Here is a 16033-nt window from a genome sequence, read left to right as displayed (position 1 = left end):
CACTTGCACACAGTTTTTGAAGGAACTCGGCAGGGAGGCTGTTCCAACCATCTTGGAGAACTAACCACAGATCTTCTGTGGATGTAGGCTTGCTCAAATCCTTCTGTCTCTTCATGTAATCCCAGACAGACTCGATGTTGAGATCAGGGCTCTGTGGGATCCATATAATCACTTTCAGGACTCCCTTCTTCTTTACGCTGAAGATAGTTCTTAATGACATTGGCTGTATGTTTGGGGTTGTTGTCCTGCTGCAAAATAAATTTGGAGCCAATCAGACGCCTCTCTGATGGTATTGCATGGTAGATAAGTACCTGCATGTATTTCTCAGCATTGAGGACACAATTAATCCTGACCAAATCCCCAAACTTCTATTTTTGAGAGCATTCTTACTTTTCAGGATTTTTTCCACACTTACCCAAAACTTTTGCAAATACTATATGTGTACAGAAAAAAATCAATGGATGTTGTCCGTTCGTGTGTATTATACAGATATTACTTTTTATATAACTAATGTATTATTTTTTTTGTTGTTGTTTTACTGAAAAGACAAGCTTGTTGAACAGTTGCCAGAGGGATTGATGTATCCTAATGAAGGACTGAAGGCTTCTGTGTGTTATTTGTATGGCAAGCTTTACTCTTCACCCACCGCAACAGAAAAGCTTGTTGCTCATTTCACTGACAAACTTTGTGGAATTTTTCTGGCTACATTGGAAAATGCCCAGACAAAGGAGCTACAGATTAATTGCATGGGTAAGCATTACATATACATAAAAAGCAAAGTTTTATCTGTGAGCCTTATATTTTCTTTCATTTTCTTTCCAACTTTCTCCCATTTATCTGGTGTTACGGTAAGGACGGATAGATGTCTTGTCCCATCCACTTGACTTTATATGCTTTCTCTTTTCAATGAGAATGTGATTTATGCTCAGCTGGTTAGTATGTAATAAACTGTAGGACCAGAAAGCAACTGATACATAGGGGCTTATTTTGAGTCACACGGATCTCTCCCCACGGACGCAAATGTTGAATTTTCTGTATACAGCTCATGCGCAGAAGCGACATTACACATTTTTGTATAAGTCTGTCCTATTTTGAGTTGGATGCAATTTGGCCGGATCTGCCTTTCCTTGAAATAGGGCTTTTCAGGGTGGGAACTGACTGTGGCATAGTGATTGCACTGAGCCACCCTGAGTAGTGGGAGTGTCATGGGTGTGAATAAAAAGCTCTGTGTGATTCTGAGTTGTCTATATGGACAAGGGAAACCTGTGTCAGATACGTCTCTTGCACCTAGCAACTGCTAATACTAATGGTGATAGTGGAGGCGGAACTCGTAAAATCAATGACCGGCAGTGGTTTTCATTTGCAAATGCACGGACCCCCGCTATGAATGCCTAGGGTGTCTGGATACCTCACTTGGGCCCTGCACACAAATACCTTTTTCAGAAGACATTGAATTTCCAGAAAATATACTTATGCAATCTACACAAAATGCACACAATTTTTTTTTTGTAATCTCTTTATTTAGAATAGTTGACATAGAATACAGTATAGTAAGAATTCAAGCGCGAAGCATAAGCAGCATAGTACACACAATACACCATACCGTTTAAATAGCTTGTACAGCACAATAAATTGTCAGCAACATTTTATATAATAATACAGGTTGAGTCTCCCATATCCAAAATGCTTGGGACCAGAGGTATTTTGGATAACGGAATATTACGTATTTTGGAATAGTTGCATATAATGAAATATCTTGGGAATGGGACCCCAATATACACACATAATGCATGGATGTGTTATGTACACCTTATACACACAGCCTGCAGGTAATTTTATACAATATTTTCAATAATTTTGTGGCTCAAGCAAAGTTTGTGTACAGAAATAAAAATCATTTATGTTTCATATACACGTTATACACACAGCCTGAAGGTCATTTTATACAATATTTTTAATAATTTGCGCCTTAGACAAAGTTTTTGTCCACTGAACCATCAAAAATCAAAGGTTTCATTATCTCAGTCATGCCAAAATTATTCTGTATTTCTGATTATTCCGTATTTCGGAATAATTGGATATGGGAGACTCAACCTGTAATAACAAAACAAAAACATTTATAAAAAAAATTCTAGACTAGAGCACAAAAAGGAGAAGAAATAAAAAAATATATATATAAAAAAAAAGAGGGAGTGGAAGAACCATCCTGCTGAGCACTGCACTACTAATTGAGGATCAACTTCATTCTGTACCAGGTAACTCTATTAAACGAAGAGTACCAAGAGTCCCATATAGAATGAAAATGTAACACATTATCTTGGAGTAGGGCAGTTATATACTCCATTGAGGCTAGGTACCACAGTTTATTAATCAAAGCATTCAGCATTGGAGCTGCGATTTCCAATTTGAAGCAATTAGAAGTTTTGCTGCATTGTAGATATGGCCACATAATTTATTTTTAAATTATTATTTTGAAATTTAGAGAGGGATCTCAGGGGTTTGCACAAAAGCATATGCAGAGGGTCCTTAGGAGGAGAAACGCCAATCACTCTGGTCATCAAGGATATGACTTCGTCCCAATATTTAGAGATCAAAGGACAGTCCCACCATGTGCCAAAAAGAACCCACATTACCACATTGTCTCCAACAGAGGTCAGATGAACCTGAGAAAATATGATGTAGCTTTTTGGGCACCATATACCAGCGGGAGTACACTTTGTACCAATTTTCCTTTATATTAGTACTAATGGAGGATTTAGTCACCCAGCGTCTGATGTCCGCCCAATCATCTTCCTCTAAACACATCCCCAGATCTCGTTCCCAAGCTAATTCAAATGATTCTTTAAAGTCAGGAAGTGAGGGGGATAGCAATGAATACAAAATTGATATAAAGTGCTTACAGCCTGCATTATAAATGCAATGACGTTCAAATAAATTTAGTTGTCTCACTCTATTAGATTTACTGAGGGATTGAATAAAGCTACAGATTTGCAAGAAGGCAAAATGCAAATTAGGGTACATACCATATTTGTCAAAGAGGTCCATAAAACTCAGGGGTGCAAAATCGCCTTTAATATGTAGGATTATTGTGATCCCCACAGACGCCCAAGGGCGACTGTAAGAGGACATGCAACCTAGAGGAAACTGTGGATTATGCCACAGCGGGTTCAGGGGAGACGGGTATGGCACTAATTCTAGCTTTTTGTTTAGTTTATCCCACACAGATAGGACGGCCCTTAAAACATAGGACATCCGGCACAGAGGCTGGTCTTAGATTAGGGGGAAGTCACGGAAGAGAACAAACAAGATGATCGCACACCAGGTCATTTTCCAGTAGTACCCACTTTTTACATCCCCCCTCCGTATGCAAAGACGATATGTGGCTCAGTTGTGCTGCAAAAAAAGTCCAAGACCGCCATTGACCGCAGGTTTGGCCAAACAAGCTCTGGGTTTGTTATTGGACCACACAAACGAGCCACATAATGACTGGATTTCACGAAGATTACAATTGGGACCATTTGGAAAAGATAAAGCAACCTAGGTAGTATATTCATCTTGACCGTGTTAATTCGGCCAGTCCATGAGACAAAAAGAGAGGCCCACCTAAGCAAATCTTTCTTAATTGTGTGGAGTAAGGGGGTATAACTAGCCTGATAGAGTTGATCATAGGTCTTTGTAATATGTATGCCAAGATACTTAAAGGATTTTGGACACCAAAGATAAGTGAAATTGATCTCCAGACGTTGCATCGTGTGTGTTGAGAGATGATATGCTAAAGCCTCTGATTTAGTGTTATTTACTTTGTGCTCCGAGCATGCACCATAAACTTGTAGTTCAGCTTGTAAATTAGGAAGAGAAATTAAGGGTGATATTAGAGTTAGGAGCACGTCGTCTGCAAACAAGGATAATTTATACTGTGCTCCTTGCACATATTTTAGCCGCTAAAGGTTCATTGCTAAGGGCATAAAGCAAAGGGGAAAGAGGACAACCTTGTCTTGTTCCGTTACCCAAACCAAAAACAGTCCATTAGTCGAGATTAAGGCCATGGGACCACAAAATAGGGCTTGTAATGCCGGCAAAAAGTTGCCACTAAAACCATATGTTCGTAGTGCCTGAAACATAAAAGAACAATTAAGCCTGTCAAAGGCCTTTTCCGAATCGAGTGATAACAACACGGCCGGTAACTTGTTCTTGTTAATGTAAGAGATAAGATTAATTGTGCGCCTAGTGTTATCCAAAGCCTGTCTCATCGGTACAAATCCAACTTGATCAGTGTCAATCAAATGCAATAAATGTGGATTTAACCTGTTAGCTAAAACCTTAGCAAAAAGTTTGATGTCAGCATTAATTTAGGTAATTGGCCTATAGTTGGCACGACAAGTGGGATCTTTGTGTGGTTTGGGTATTACAACAATAACTGATTTCAAAGAATCTGGGTAAAAATGCTTCCCTTCCAGAATCTTATAAAAACAGAGATCATATGTGGCGAAAGTAGGGTAGAGAATGATTTATAATAGGACGAGGGCAAGCCATCAGGTCCAAGGGCCTTAGAGGATTTCTACGATTTAAGAGCCAATTCCAGCTCCTCACTAGGGACAGGCGAATTAATTTCCGAGACGGCAGAACTAGAAAGTTTAGGAAGTTTGCATGAGTCTAGATACTCCTGGGCTAACGTGGAAGGAGGAACTGGGTCTTGGAGAGGATTATTGAGATTATACAATGACTTGTAATAATTATAAAAGGAACGATTAATGGCAACCGGGTCCTAAGTAATAGCTCCAGTATTATCACGGATGGCTGTAGTAGTTTGAGAAGCTCTTTTAGCTTTTAATTGTGACGCTAGTAGAGTAACAGACATTACTTTTTTCATAAAATTTCTGCTGCGCCCAACGTAATGATACAATTATTTTTTATTGTAATCGTGGGCAAAATACTTTGTGGTTCTTGCTTCAGAATAAATCCAACTTTCCAAAACAACAAAAAGCTGTATCTTACACAACGGATTTCATTGTAAAATTACGAGATTTAGTGAAAAGCATAAAATGTGTAGGAAAGATACGGTAGCCAAACAAGGCATACCATTTTAAATAATAGGCAGTCTTATTACATCAAAGTAGGGGACTCCTGTGTTTATTGGCCCCAGATGAAGAGATCTCGAAATTAGAACCCCCTTCTTAGGATTTCTTCATGCTTTCTGTAGTATAAGGTGTAAATGTCTGGTAATCATCAGAAAATCATTGGGGCACTATCAGTGATTGCAGGTACTTGCTCTAGTGGATCTTTTATGCACTATTGGCAGTGAGAGACTCTTTTTTGCAAAATGAGTTGACCCTGCAGGACACAGAGTGGCCAATAGGGTCTGGCTGTCTCATCATCCAGTCCCTGTCAGCGTGGTGTACAACTCAATCAGAAGCACAGTATAATGTAGGAAGAGGAGTCATTGAATTCTAGCCAGGGCCATCCATTCTTTACCCCTAACTCTCATCTGCTCTGCAGTTCTGATACATGCATTGTGTGCCTGTATGATTTACTGCCCCTTCTTGTTTCCTTAACTAGACTACAAACATCTTTACGGTAAAAAAGCAAGCTCCTGAATGTTTATATAAAATTTAACAAAATTTAAATTGTATGCAATTAAATAAAGCCTATCCATTATTCACTACATTAATGTTTTTAATAAATAAAGATTAAATAAACTTAATGTGAGGAGATCTGATGATAAGATGCCTGTGAATGAGGTCTGATGCATATTGGGGGATGTGGAGAGTTTTGAGGTGCATTTAGGGCCTGAAGGGAGGTCAAACAATTTCTCTCAATTATATGACACCAATGCTCACACAGAAACAGTGAGCTTGGACAGGATATTTTTAAATGATGGGTCCTTCGAATAATTTTTGTATCGGTGTGATCGCCGACATTGGCCAAATGTAAAAGGGTGAGAGTTTTGAAAATGTGAGCGTTTATCCGTTTAAATCATGATAATTTTTTTAGTCTAAAAATATGCGAGTTTGCATGTTCTCGGACTCTATTACATCGGCCGATTTTAAAAAGTGTGTTACTCCACTCTCACAAACATAGGTGCCTATGAGTGTGTAGGTACTGATGGGGGAGATCAGACTCCTTAGGCACCCATCATCATCCACGCTACGGTGCAAGACCCATGTTACTAATGATGACCAGCATACACTTGGCTTTATTTGTTAAAATAGGATTTTCGGTCAATATACCGTTGAATCCTTTTCTCTTAAGCAGGCTGGGGAACACTGGACCATGGGATTGTCAGTTGGAGCAGGCACTTAATGGCACTGTAGCTTTAAATCCTAGCTCCTCCCCCCTGAAATCCCATAAGCCCAGTACTTATATAAGAGTTCGGAGAGGAGTAGCAGGAACCCTGTGAAACTCTTCAGAACAACCAAACAAACCAGTAAGGAAAAAAAATGGTCAAGAACCAAACACATCGAACGTCTGAGTATGAGGGAGGGATCGCAGTGTTCCCCAGCTTGCTTAAGAGAAAAGGATTCAACGGTAAGTTGAGCAAAACTCCTATTTTCTCTTGCAGCAAGGCTGGGGAACACTGGACCATGAGATGTGTAGATCCATCGTGCAAGGGTCTGCTGAGTAGCTGGCCAACTCTGTTCATGTGCGTCATAAAGAATACGCAGAGAAACAGTGTGGCGAACCAAAGAAGACTTGTTCAAGGAAATATGCAGAACTCAGCACATCTGGCAGAGCCAAACCATCCCAGTCCCGGGAAGTTGCCGAAGGTAGAAGGACTGGAAGACAATATCCTGGTGTAAGTGAAAGGCCAAAACCAGTGTCGGCTAGAATATAGAAACTGTACGGAGAACCTTCCTATTGTCATAGAAGCTGAAAAAAGCAACTTGCAAATCCTAAACTCGAACCCACTCCGAGTTGAGACAATAGCCATAAGGAAGACCAGCTGCTAAGTAACTAACTGAAGCTGCACTGAGTATAAAGATTCCAATGGAGCCAGTGTGAGAGCAGATAGCACTAGACTAAGATTCCACGGCACCAGCTGCGTACAAAATGGTGGTTGAATAAAGCCAAACGTCACTGGAATTAAAGTGACAGGGCCAAAACCTGTATAGTCACAGACTGAAGTCGTAAACCGGCCTCCAAACCCACACCGAAGGAAGGTCAAGAAACGTGAGAGGCGAAACTTGGGGGCATGAACCCTTACCTATTCACACCACAAGAGGTAGAGTTTCCAAACTCTGAGGTAAAGACATAGTGCGGACCACAGAGAGAGAAAAACCGTTAGCTGTCTAACGTACGGTCACAAAAGCCAGGTTGTGAAAACCAACTGAGGAAGGTCCTTGCATAGAAACAGACCCTTTCGCAGCAGGTTTGGTCGAAGTGGAAGATGCCATCTAGGACCTGCTGACCTCTAGAGAACGTCTGCATGCCACGACCATCACGGTCAGGTTGGAACTACTAGGAGTAGCATCACTTGTTAAGTCTTGACTCACTTGGGGACCCATGGCAACAGTGTGGTTTGTGATAAACACACTAGAAAAAACTCCACGGAAGAGTCAGGCCATCCCCTGAGTATGCCAACAGATACCTGGATTTCGTACAATCTATGGACCCTGGAACCTGTATGGAGAAGCCATGAGATCCATCCACGTAAGGCCCCACGGCCCAACGAACGGTTGGGAGACCACTGGATGGAAAGTCCATTCCCCCCGGGACGAACGTGGTTCTGCTGAGGACGTCCGCTGTCCAATTTCCCATTTCCGGTAGAAACACAGCTGAGAGTCAGCATAAAGGACTCCGCCCAAGAAGGGACTCGGGCTGCCCCTGTCATCACAGCCCCACTCCTGTCCTGGATGACTTCTATATGTGTCATCGTTCGACTGATTGTGAACCATCAGGCCGGTCAGGACGGACTGGGCCCCCAAGAGAGCCAGAAAGATGGCTCGGAGCTTGAGCACATTGCTCGGCCGAGCAGTCTATGACCAAGAACCCAGGAGCTGACAATGTAATTTTGCGACCCCTCAGCCTAGGAGACTCGTGTCCGTGGTCACAGAGCCCATCTGGATTGACGAAGTAGCGTCTTTGAAGGAGATGATCAGAAACCAGCTATCAATGGAGAGATTGACGTGTACTGTCGGACAGAATGAGACACTGAGAGGATAGGGTTGCTGAGCACCCTAAGAGTAGGGAAAGTCCAACTGGATTTCCCACAAGTGTAATCTGGCGTACCAAAAGGTCTCGAAGGTAGAGACCATCGTGCTCCACCATGGTACGCACCACAAAGCAACAGGTGAGACACCGAAAGTCCCATAGGACTGTAGGGATCGTGCTCTGGACTTCGGCAACAAAAACTCGCTGAAGAGAGGTGTCGAGGACCACCCCCAGGAGCTGCAGGCTCCAACAAGGGAGCAGGCGAGACTTCCCGACATGCAGCATCCAGTCGTAATACTGAGCTGAGCGCTCTAGGTCGATTTAGTAACTGAAGCTTAAATCGGCTTTAGAGGAGATCGTCTAACATATGATGCTGATATCGTCTCTGCACAGTAAGCTCGCCATGACTGACATGAGCCAAATGGATATGGCTATACGAATGTTAGGGCCCGGAATTGATAGCGATTAGATCCGACTGCAAAACGGAGGACAGCATGATGGCCTGTCCAAGTGGAACGTGAAGATACTCGTTCATGGCTTCCAGGGAGGCTAAAAACCTGTTGGCACCCAGGCTGTGGATCGATAATCCAAGATATTCCAGTCACAAAAAGATCAAATTCAATATTGGCCAAAAGGTGTCGATCTGTTTCCGTACCAGGAACAAGTCAAAGTTCCGGTCCCTTGGCGGAATTGGAGCAATGATGCCCTCCGGGAGGAGAGACGTGGTAGCTTGGACCAACTGCACCCTCTTCTCCGCATCCCGGGAAGAGTGGTGGCAAAAAAGAAAAAAACCTGTGATGGTGGACCCCTGAAATCGATAATGTAGCCTCTGGGAATTATGCCCCAGGCGTCTGAAGGTGACTCCACCCCTTGTTCTCTGAACTGGAGCAGCTGCCCCATGGCAGGTGACCAGACTGGACAGAGAAAAAACCTTGGCCAGAACTGTGCCCCCCCCGAGCGCCGATTGGCACCAGAATATTGGCCCCCAGAAGCCGAATCCCTGCTAGGGAAGAAGCGGCCTTTGGCAGACTGAGCTCTAGCCAACACTCCACCCCGAAAGCAGGAGCGAAAAGCTTGGAAATGCAGACCCTGCTATTTTTGGACAGCCACCGGAAGCAAGTGAGTTTCCCACCCAGTAGCCTGGGCGATAATCGTATCCAGCTTTGGCCCAAGCGCGGAACCAAAAGGCCTCTGAGCTGAGACGGCCGTATCTGAAACCCTGAAAGCTCCCTTAGTGCCAGCATGGGATCCATGTTCTGCTGAAAGCGAAGTAATCATGCGAGTAACGGACAACTACGTATCCAGCAACTGCCAGATCTCCTGGATGAGAGCGGAGACATCTGCATAAGAAGGAAAGCAACAAACTCCTTGTGCTGACAATTGAGTGGACCCACAGCCAAACAGCGCAGCGAGCGGTACTTTACACAGTAACTCGAATTCCAAGGAGTCACTCTCTGAGGGATGCCAGTTTCAGCCAGGTCATCCTACTCCTTCACAGAATCCAAAACATCTCGCAGAGCCCTGGAAGGAGGTACTGTATATGCGCTCATGCAGCACAGGATCCTGCAAAAAAAAAGGCACCAAATAAGTGGAAACCTTTCCCAAACACCCACACCATACGCTCCATGGTACGGAGCCAGGATGGAGCAGACACCAAGTGGGGAATCACAATGTCAGGAGCAAGCGAGTTGGGACCACGCAGCAAGGAAACCCAGCGCAGCTGCTGCCCTAGCCTCAAGGACCATTGAACATGTCCGTCCTAGGATTCGAACCTGTGACTGTCACTGCTTGTCTCTAGTAGACCTTGAGCTCTAGCCCATTAAGTCACCTAATCTACTCCAAACTTCAGTATGTAAGAGACTGACCGACCCAGAGCTTGTGCCAACGCCAGCAGCCACGGGAACAGATGCGGCGGCCCCGGATGCCCGCACTCCACTAAACCTTGCAGTGCTGCGCACAACGCCCCAGAGTCCACCTGTCCATACTGCAATTCAACATTGCATGTAGCACAAGTAACAAAACCATAGCAACGCCCTTTGCCTTGATGGGTCTGACGTTGCTCGTCACAGTCCCCACCTGCCGCATTAGCCATAGCGGTCCGAGGCATAACAATTTCTCAGTCACAGGAAGATAAAACTGGGCAACTGCACACACAGCAAAGTCAATTTAGGCAATAACATAAAAGTAAATATACTCACGAGGCTGAAGTTGGCTTCTAATTCGGCCAGCTTCTTATTCATGTCTTATTCACTTCTTATTCATTTCTTATTCATTTCTTATTCAAGCTCCAGCTTCTTATGCAGAAAATGTTACATTAAAACATTTGAATAAAGTTAGATCACTAAACTAACACTATGTAAACAAAGAATTGTGTCCCTCACACAGTTTACAATTATTATTTTCCTGGCACAATATGGATTTTGGCATGAATACGGCAGTAAAGCGGGCACAGGCACCACATTTTGTCATTTTGAATAAGAAGCTATAGTTGTGCAGGGGTTAACTAGCTTCGGTCATCAAATGTTACACTTGAAACCCACAGAGGGTGGTCTGGTACATATGACCCACTTGTCATTTGCCTTGACCAACAAGGATTTTGGCAGGAATAGGGCAGTAAACGGGCACAGGCTCCATAATTTGTCATTTTGAATAAGAAGCTGTAGTTGTGCAGGGGTTAACTAGCTTCGGTCATCAAATGTTACACTTGAAACCCACAGAGGGTGGTCTGGTACATATAACCCACTTGTCATTTGCCTTGACCAACAAGGATTTTGGCATGAATAGGGCAGTAAAGCGGGCACAGGCTCCATAATTTGTCATTTTGAATAAGAAGCTGTAGTTGTGCAGGGGTTAACTAGCTTCGGTCATCAAATGTTACACTTGAAACCCACAGAGGGTGGTCAGGTACATATGACCCATTTGTCATTTGCCTTGACCAACAAGGATTTTGGCATGAATAGGGCAGTAAAGCGGGCACAGGCTCCATAATTTGGCATTTTGAATAAGAAGCTGTAGTTGTGCAGGGGTTAACTAGCTTCTGTCATCAAATGTTACACTTGAAACCCACAGAGGGTGGTCTGGTACATATAACCCACTTGTCATTTGCCTTGACCAACAAGGATTTTGGCATGAATAGGGCAGTAAACGGGCACAGGCTCCATAATTTATCATTTTGAATAAGAAGCTGTAGTTGTGCAGGGGTTAACTAGCTTCGGTCATCAAATGTTACACTTGAAACCCACAGAGGGTGGTCTCGTACATATGACCCACTTGTCATTTGCCTTGACCAACAAGGATTTTGGCATGAATAGGGCAGTAAAGCGGGCACAGGCACCAGATTATCTCATTTTGAATAAGAAGCTGTAGTTGTGCAGGGGTTAACTAGCTTCGGTCATCAAATGTTACACTTGAAACCCACAGAGGGTGGTCAGGTACATATAACCCTCTTGCCACTTCACTTGACCAACAAGGATTTTGGCATGAATAGGGCAGTAAAGCGGGCACAGGCTCCATAATTTGTAATTTTAAATAAGAAGCTGTAGTTGTGCAGGGGTTAACTAGCTTCGGTCATCAAATGTTACACTTGAAACCCACAGAGGGTGGTCTGGTACATATGACCCACTTGTCATTTGCCTTGACCAACAAGGATTTTGGCATGAATAGGGTAGTAAAGCGGGCACAGGCACCAGATTATCTCATTTTGAATAAGAAGCTGTAGTTGTGCAGGGGTTAACTAGCTTAGGTCATCAAATGTTACACTTGAAACCCACAGAGGGTGGTCTGGTACATATGACAAACTTGTCATTTGCCTTGACCAACAAGGATTTTGGCATGAATAGGGCAGTAAAGCGGGCACAGGCACCAGATTATCTCATTTTGAATAAGAAGCTGTAGTTGTGCAGGGGTTAACTAGCTTAGGTCATCAAATGTTACACTTGAAACCCACAGAGGGTGGTCTGGTACATATGACAAACTTGTCATTTGCCTTGACCAACAAGGATTTTGGCATGAATAGGGCAGTAAAGCGGGCACAGGCACCAGATTATCTCATTTTGAATAAGAAGCTGTAGTTGTGCAGGGGTTAACTAGCTTCGGTCATCAAATGTTACACTTGAAACCCACAGAGGGTGGTCAGGTACATATAACCCACTTGCCATTTCACTTGACCAACAAGGATTTTGGCATGAATAGGGCAGTAAAGCGGGCACAGGCTCCATAATGTGTCATTTTGAATAAGAAGCTGTAGTTGTGCAGGGGTTAACTAGCTTCGGTCATCAAATGTTACACTTGAAACCCACAGAGGGTGGTCTGGTACATATGACCCACTTGTCATTTGCCTTGACCAACAAGGATTTTGGCATGAATAGGGCAGTAAAGCGGGCACAGGCACCAGATTATCTCATTTTGAATAAGAAGCTGTAGTTGTGCAGGGGTTAACTAGCTTCGGTCATCAAATGTTTCACTTGAAACCCACAGAGGGTGGTCTGGTACATATGACCCACTTGTCATTTGCCTTGACCAACAAGGATTTTGGCATGAATAGGGCAGTAAAGCGGGCACAGGCACCAGATTATCTCATTTTGAATAAGAAGCTGTAGTTGTGCAGGGGTTAACTAGCTTCGGTCATCAAATGTTACACTTGAAACCCACAGAGGGTGGTCAGGTACATATAACCCACTTGCCATTTCACTTGACCAACAAGGATTTTGGCATGAATAGGGCAGTAAAGAGGGCACAGGCTCCATAATTTGTCATTTTGAATAAGAAGCTGTAGTTGTGCAGGGGTTAACTAGCTTCGGTCATCAAATGTTACACTTGAAACCCACAGAGGGTGGTCTGGTACATATGACCCACTTGTCATTTGCCTTGACCAACAAGGATTTTGGCATGAATAGGGTAGAAAAGCGGGCACAGGCACCAGATTATATCATTTTGAATAAGAAGCTGTAGTTGTGCAGGGGTTAACTAGCTTAGGTCATCAAATGTTACACTTGAAACCCACAGAGGGTGGTCTGGTACATATGACAAACTTGTCATTTGCCTTGACCAACAAGGATTTTGGCATGAATAGGGCAGTAAAGCGGGCACAGGCACCAGATTTTCTCATTTTGAATAAGAAGCTGTAGTTGTGCAGGGGTTAACTAGCTTCGGTCATCAAATGTTACACTTGAAACCCACAGAGGGTGGTCAGGTACATACAACCCACTTGCCATTTCACTTGACCAACAAGGATTTTGGCATGAATAGGGCAGTAAAGCGGGCACAGGCACCAGATTATCTCATTTTGAATAAGAAGCTGTAGTTGTGCAGGGGTTAACTAGCTTCGGTCATCAAATGTTACACTCGAAACCCACAGAGGGTGGTCTGGTACATATGACCCACTTGTCATTTGCCTTGACCAACAAGGATTTTGGCATGAATAGGGCAGTAAAGCGGGCACAGGCACCAGATTATCTCATTTTGAATAAGAAGCTGTAGTTGTGCAGGGGTTAACTAGCTTCGGTCATCAAATGTTACACTTGAAACCCACAGAGGGTGGTCAGGTACATATAACCCACTTGCCATTTCACTTGACCAACAAGGATTTTGGCATGAATAGGGCAGTAAAGAGGGCACAGGCTCCATAATTTGTCATTTTGAATAAGAAGCTGTAGTTGTGCAGGGGTTAACTAGCTTCGGTCATCAAATGTTACACTTGAAACCCACAGAGGGTGGTCTGGTACATATGACCCACTTGTCATTTGCCTTGACCAACAAGGATTTTGGCATGAATAGGGTAGTAAAGCGGGCACAGGCACCAGATTATCTCATTTTGAATAAGAAGCTGTAGTTGTGCAGGGGTTAACTAGTTTAGGTCATTAAATGTTACACTTGAAACCCACAGAGGGTGGTCTGGTACATATGACAAACTTGTCATTTGCCTTGACCAACAAGGATTTTGGCATGAATAGGGCAGTAAAGCGGGCACAGGCACCAGATTATCTCATTTTGAATAAGAAGCTGTACTTGTGCAGGGGTTAACTAGCTTAGGTCATCAAATGTTACACTTGAAACCCACAGAGGGTGGTCTGGTACATATGACAAACTTGTCATTTGCCTTGACCAACAAGGATTTTGGCATGAATAGGGCAGTAAAGCGGGCACAGGCACCAGATTATCTCATTTTGAATAAGAAGCTGTAGTTGTGCAGGGGTTAACTAGCTTCGGTCATCAAATGTTACACTTGAAACCCACAGAGGGTGGTCAGGTACATATAACCCACTTGCCATTTCACTTGACCAACAAGGATTTTGGCATGAATAGGGCAGTAAAGCGGGCACAGGCTCCATAATGTGTCATTTTGAATAAGAAGCTGTAGTTGTGCAGGGGTTAACTAGCTTCGGTCATCAAATGTTACACTTGAAACCCACAGAGGGTGGTCTGGTACATATGACCCACTTGTCATTTGCCTTGACCAACAAGGATTTTGGCATGAATAGGGCAGTAAAGCGGGCACAGGCACCAGATTATCTCATTTTGAATAAGAAGCTGTAGTTGTGCAGGGGTTAACTAGCTTAGGTCATCAAATGTTACACTTGAAACCCACAGAGGGTGGTCTGGTACATATGACAAACTTGTCATTTGCCTTGACCAACAAGGATTTTGGCATGAATAGGGCAGTAAAGCGGGCACAGGCACCAGATTATCTCATTTTGAATAAGAAGCTGTAGTTGTGCAGGGGTTAACTAGCTTCGGTCATCAAATGTTACACTTGAAACCCACAGAGGGTGGTCAGGTACATATAACCCACTTGCCATTTCACTTGACCAACAAGGATTTTGGCATGAATAGGGCAGTAAAGCGGGCACAGGCTCCATAATGTGTCATTTTGAATAAGAAGCTGTAGTTGTGCAGGGGTTAACTAGCTTCGGTCATCAAATGTTACACTTGAAACCCACAGAGGGTGGTCTGGTACATATGACCCACTTGTCATTTGCCTTGACCAACAAGGATTTTGGCATGAATAGGGTAGTAAAGCGGGCACAGGCACCAGATTATCTCATTTTGAATAAGAAGCTGTACTTGTGCAGGGGTTAACTAGCTTAGGTCATCAAATGTTACACTTGAAACCCACAGAGGGTGGTCTGGTACATATGACAAACTTGTCATTTGCCTTGACCAACAAGGATTTTGGCATGAATAGGGCAGTAAAGCGGGCACAGGCACCAGATTATCTCATTTTGAATAAGAAGCTGTAGTTGTGCAGGGGTTAACTAGCTTCGGTCATCAAATGTTACACTTGAAACCCACAGAGGGTGGTCAGGTACATATAACCCACTTGCCATTTCACTTGACCAACAAGGATTTTGGCATGAATAGGGCAGTAAAGCGGGCACAGGCTCCATAATGTGTCATTTTGAATAAGAAGCTGTAGTTGTGCAGGGGTTAACTAGCTTCGGTCATCAAATGTTACACTTGAAACCCACAGAGGGTGGTCTGGTACATATGACCCACTTGTCATTTGCCTTGACCAACAAGGATTTTGGCATGAATAGGGCAGTAAAGCGGGCACAGGCACCAGATTATCTCATTTTGAATAAGAAGCTGTAGTTGTGCAGGGGTTAACTAGCTTCGGTCATCAAATGTTTCACTTGAAACCCACAGAGGGTGGTCTGGTACATATGACCCACTTGTCATTTGCCTTGACCAACAAGGATTTTGGCATGAATAGGGCAGTAAAGCGGGCACAGGCACCAGATTATCTCATTTTGAATAAGAAGCTGTAGTTGTGCAGGGGTTAACTAGCTTCGGTCATCAAATGTTACACTTGAAACCCACAGAGGGTGGTCAGGTACATATAACCCACTTGCCATTTCACTTGACCAACAAGGATTTTGGCATGAAT

The 16033-nt window shown here is 43.5% G+C and overlaps 1 protein-coding gene across 1 annotated transcript in view; it reads left to right on the top strand.

Annotated features, from left to right (window-relative positions):
• The window catches only part of MEI1 (meiotic double-stranded break formation protein 1), a 464883-nt gene that overhangs the window by 64415 nt on the left and 384435 nt on the right, over positions 1–16033 (top strand). The window contains exon 6 of the mRNA XM_088468098.1: positions 547–750. Coding sequence (XP_088324224.1) covers positions 547–750 — 204 coding nt within the window. The remainder of the gene's footprint in view (positions 1–546; positions 751–16033) is intronic.

Source organism: Taudactylus pleione, unplaced genomic scaffold, assembly GCF_031769625.1.
Source record: "Taudactylus pleione unplaced genomic scaffold, aTauple2 ptg000080l, whole genome shotgun sequence".
Classification (NCBI taxonomy): Eukaryota; Metazoa; Chordata; class Amphibia; order Anura; family Myobatrachidae; genus Taudactylus; species Taudactylus pleione.
Note: the sequence above shows the minus strand (reverse complement) of the source record. Positions and strands in the feature narration are given on the sequence as shown.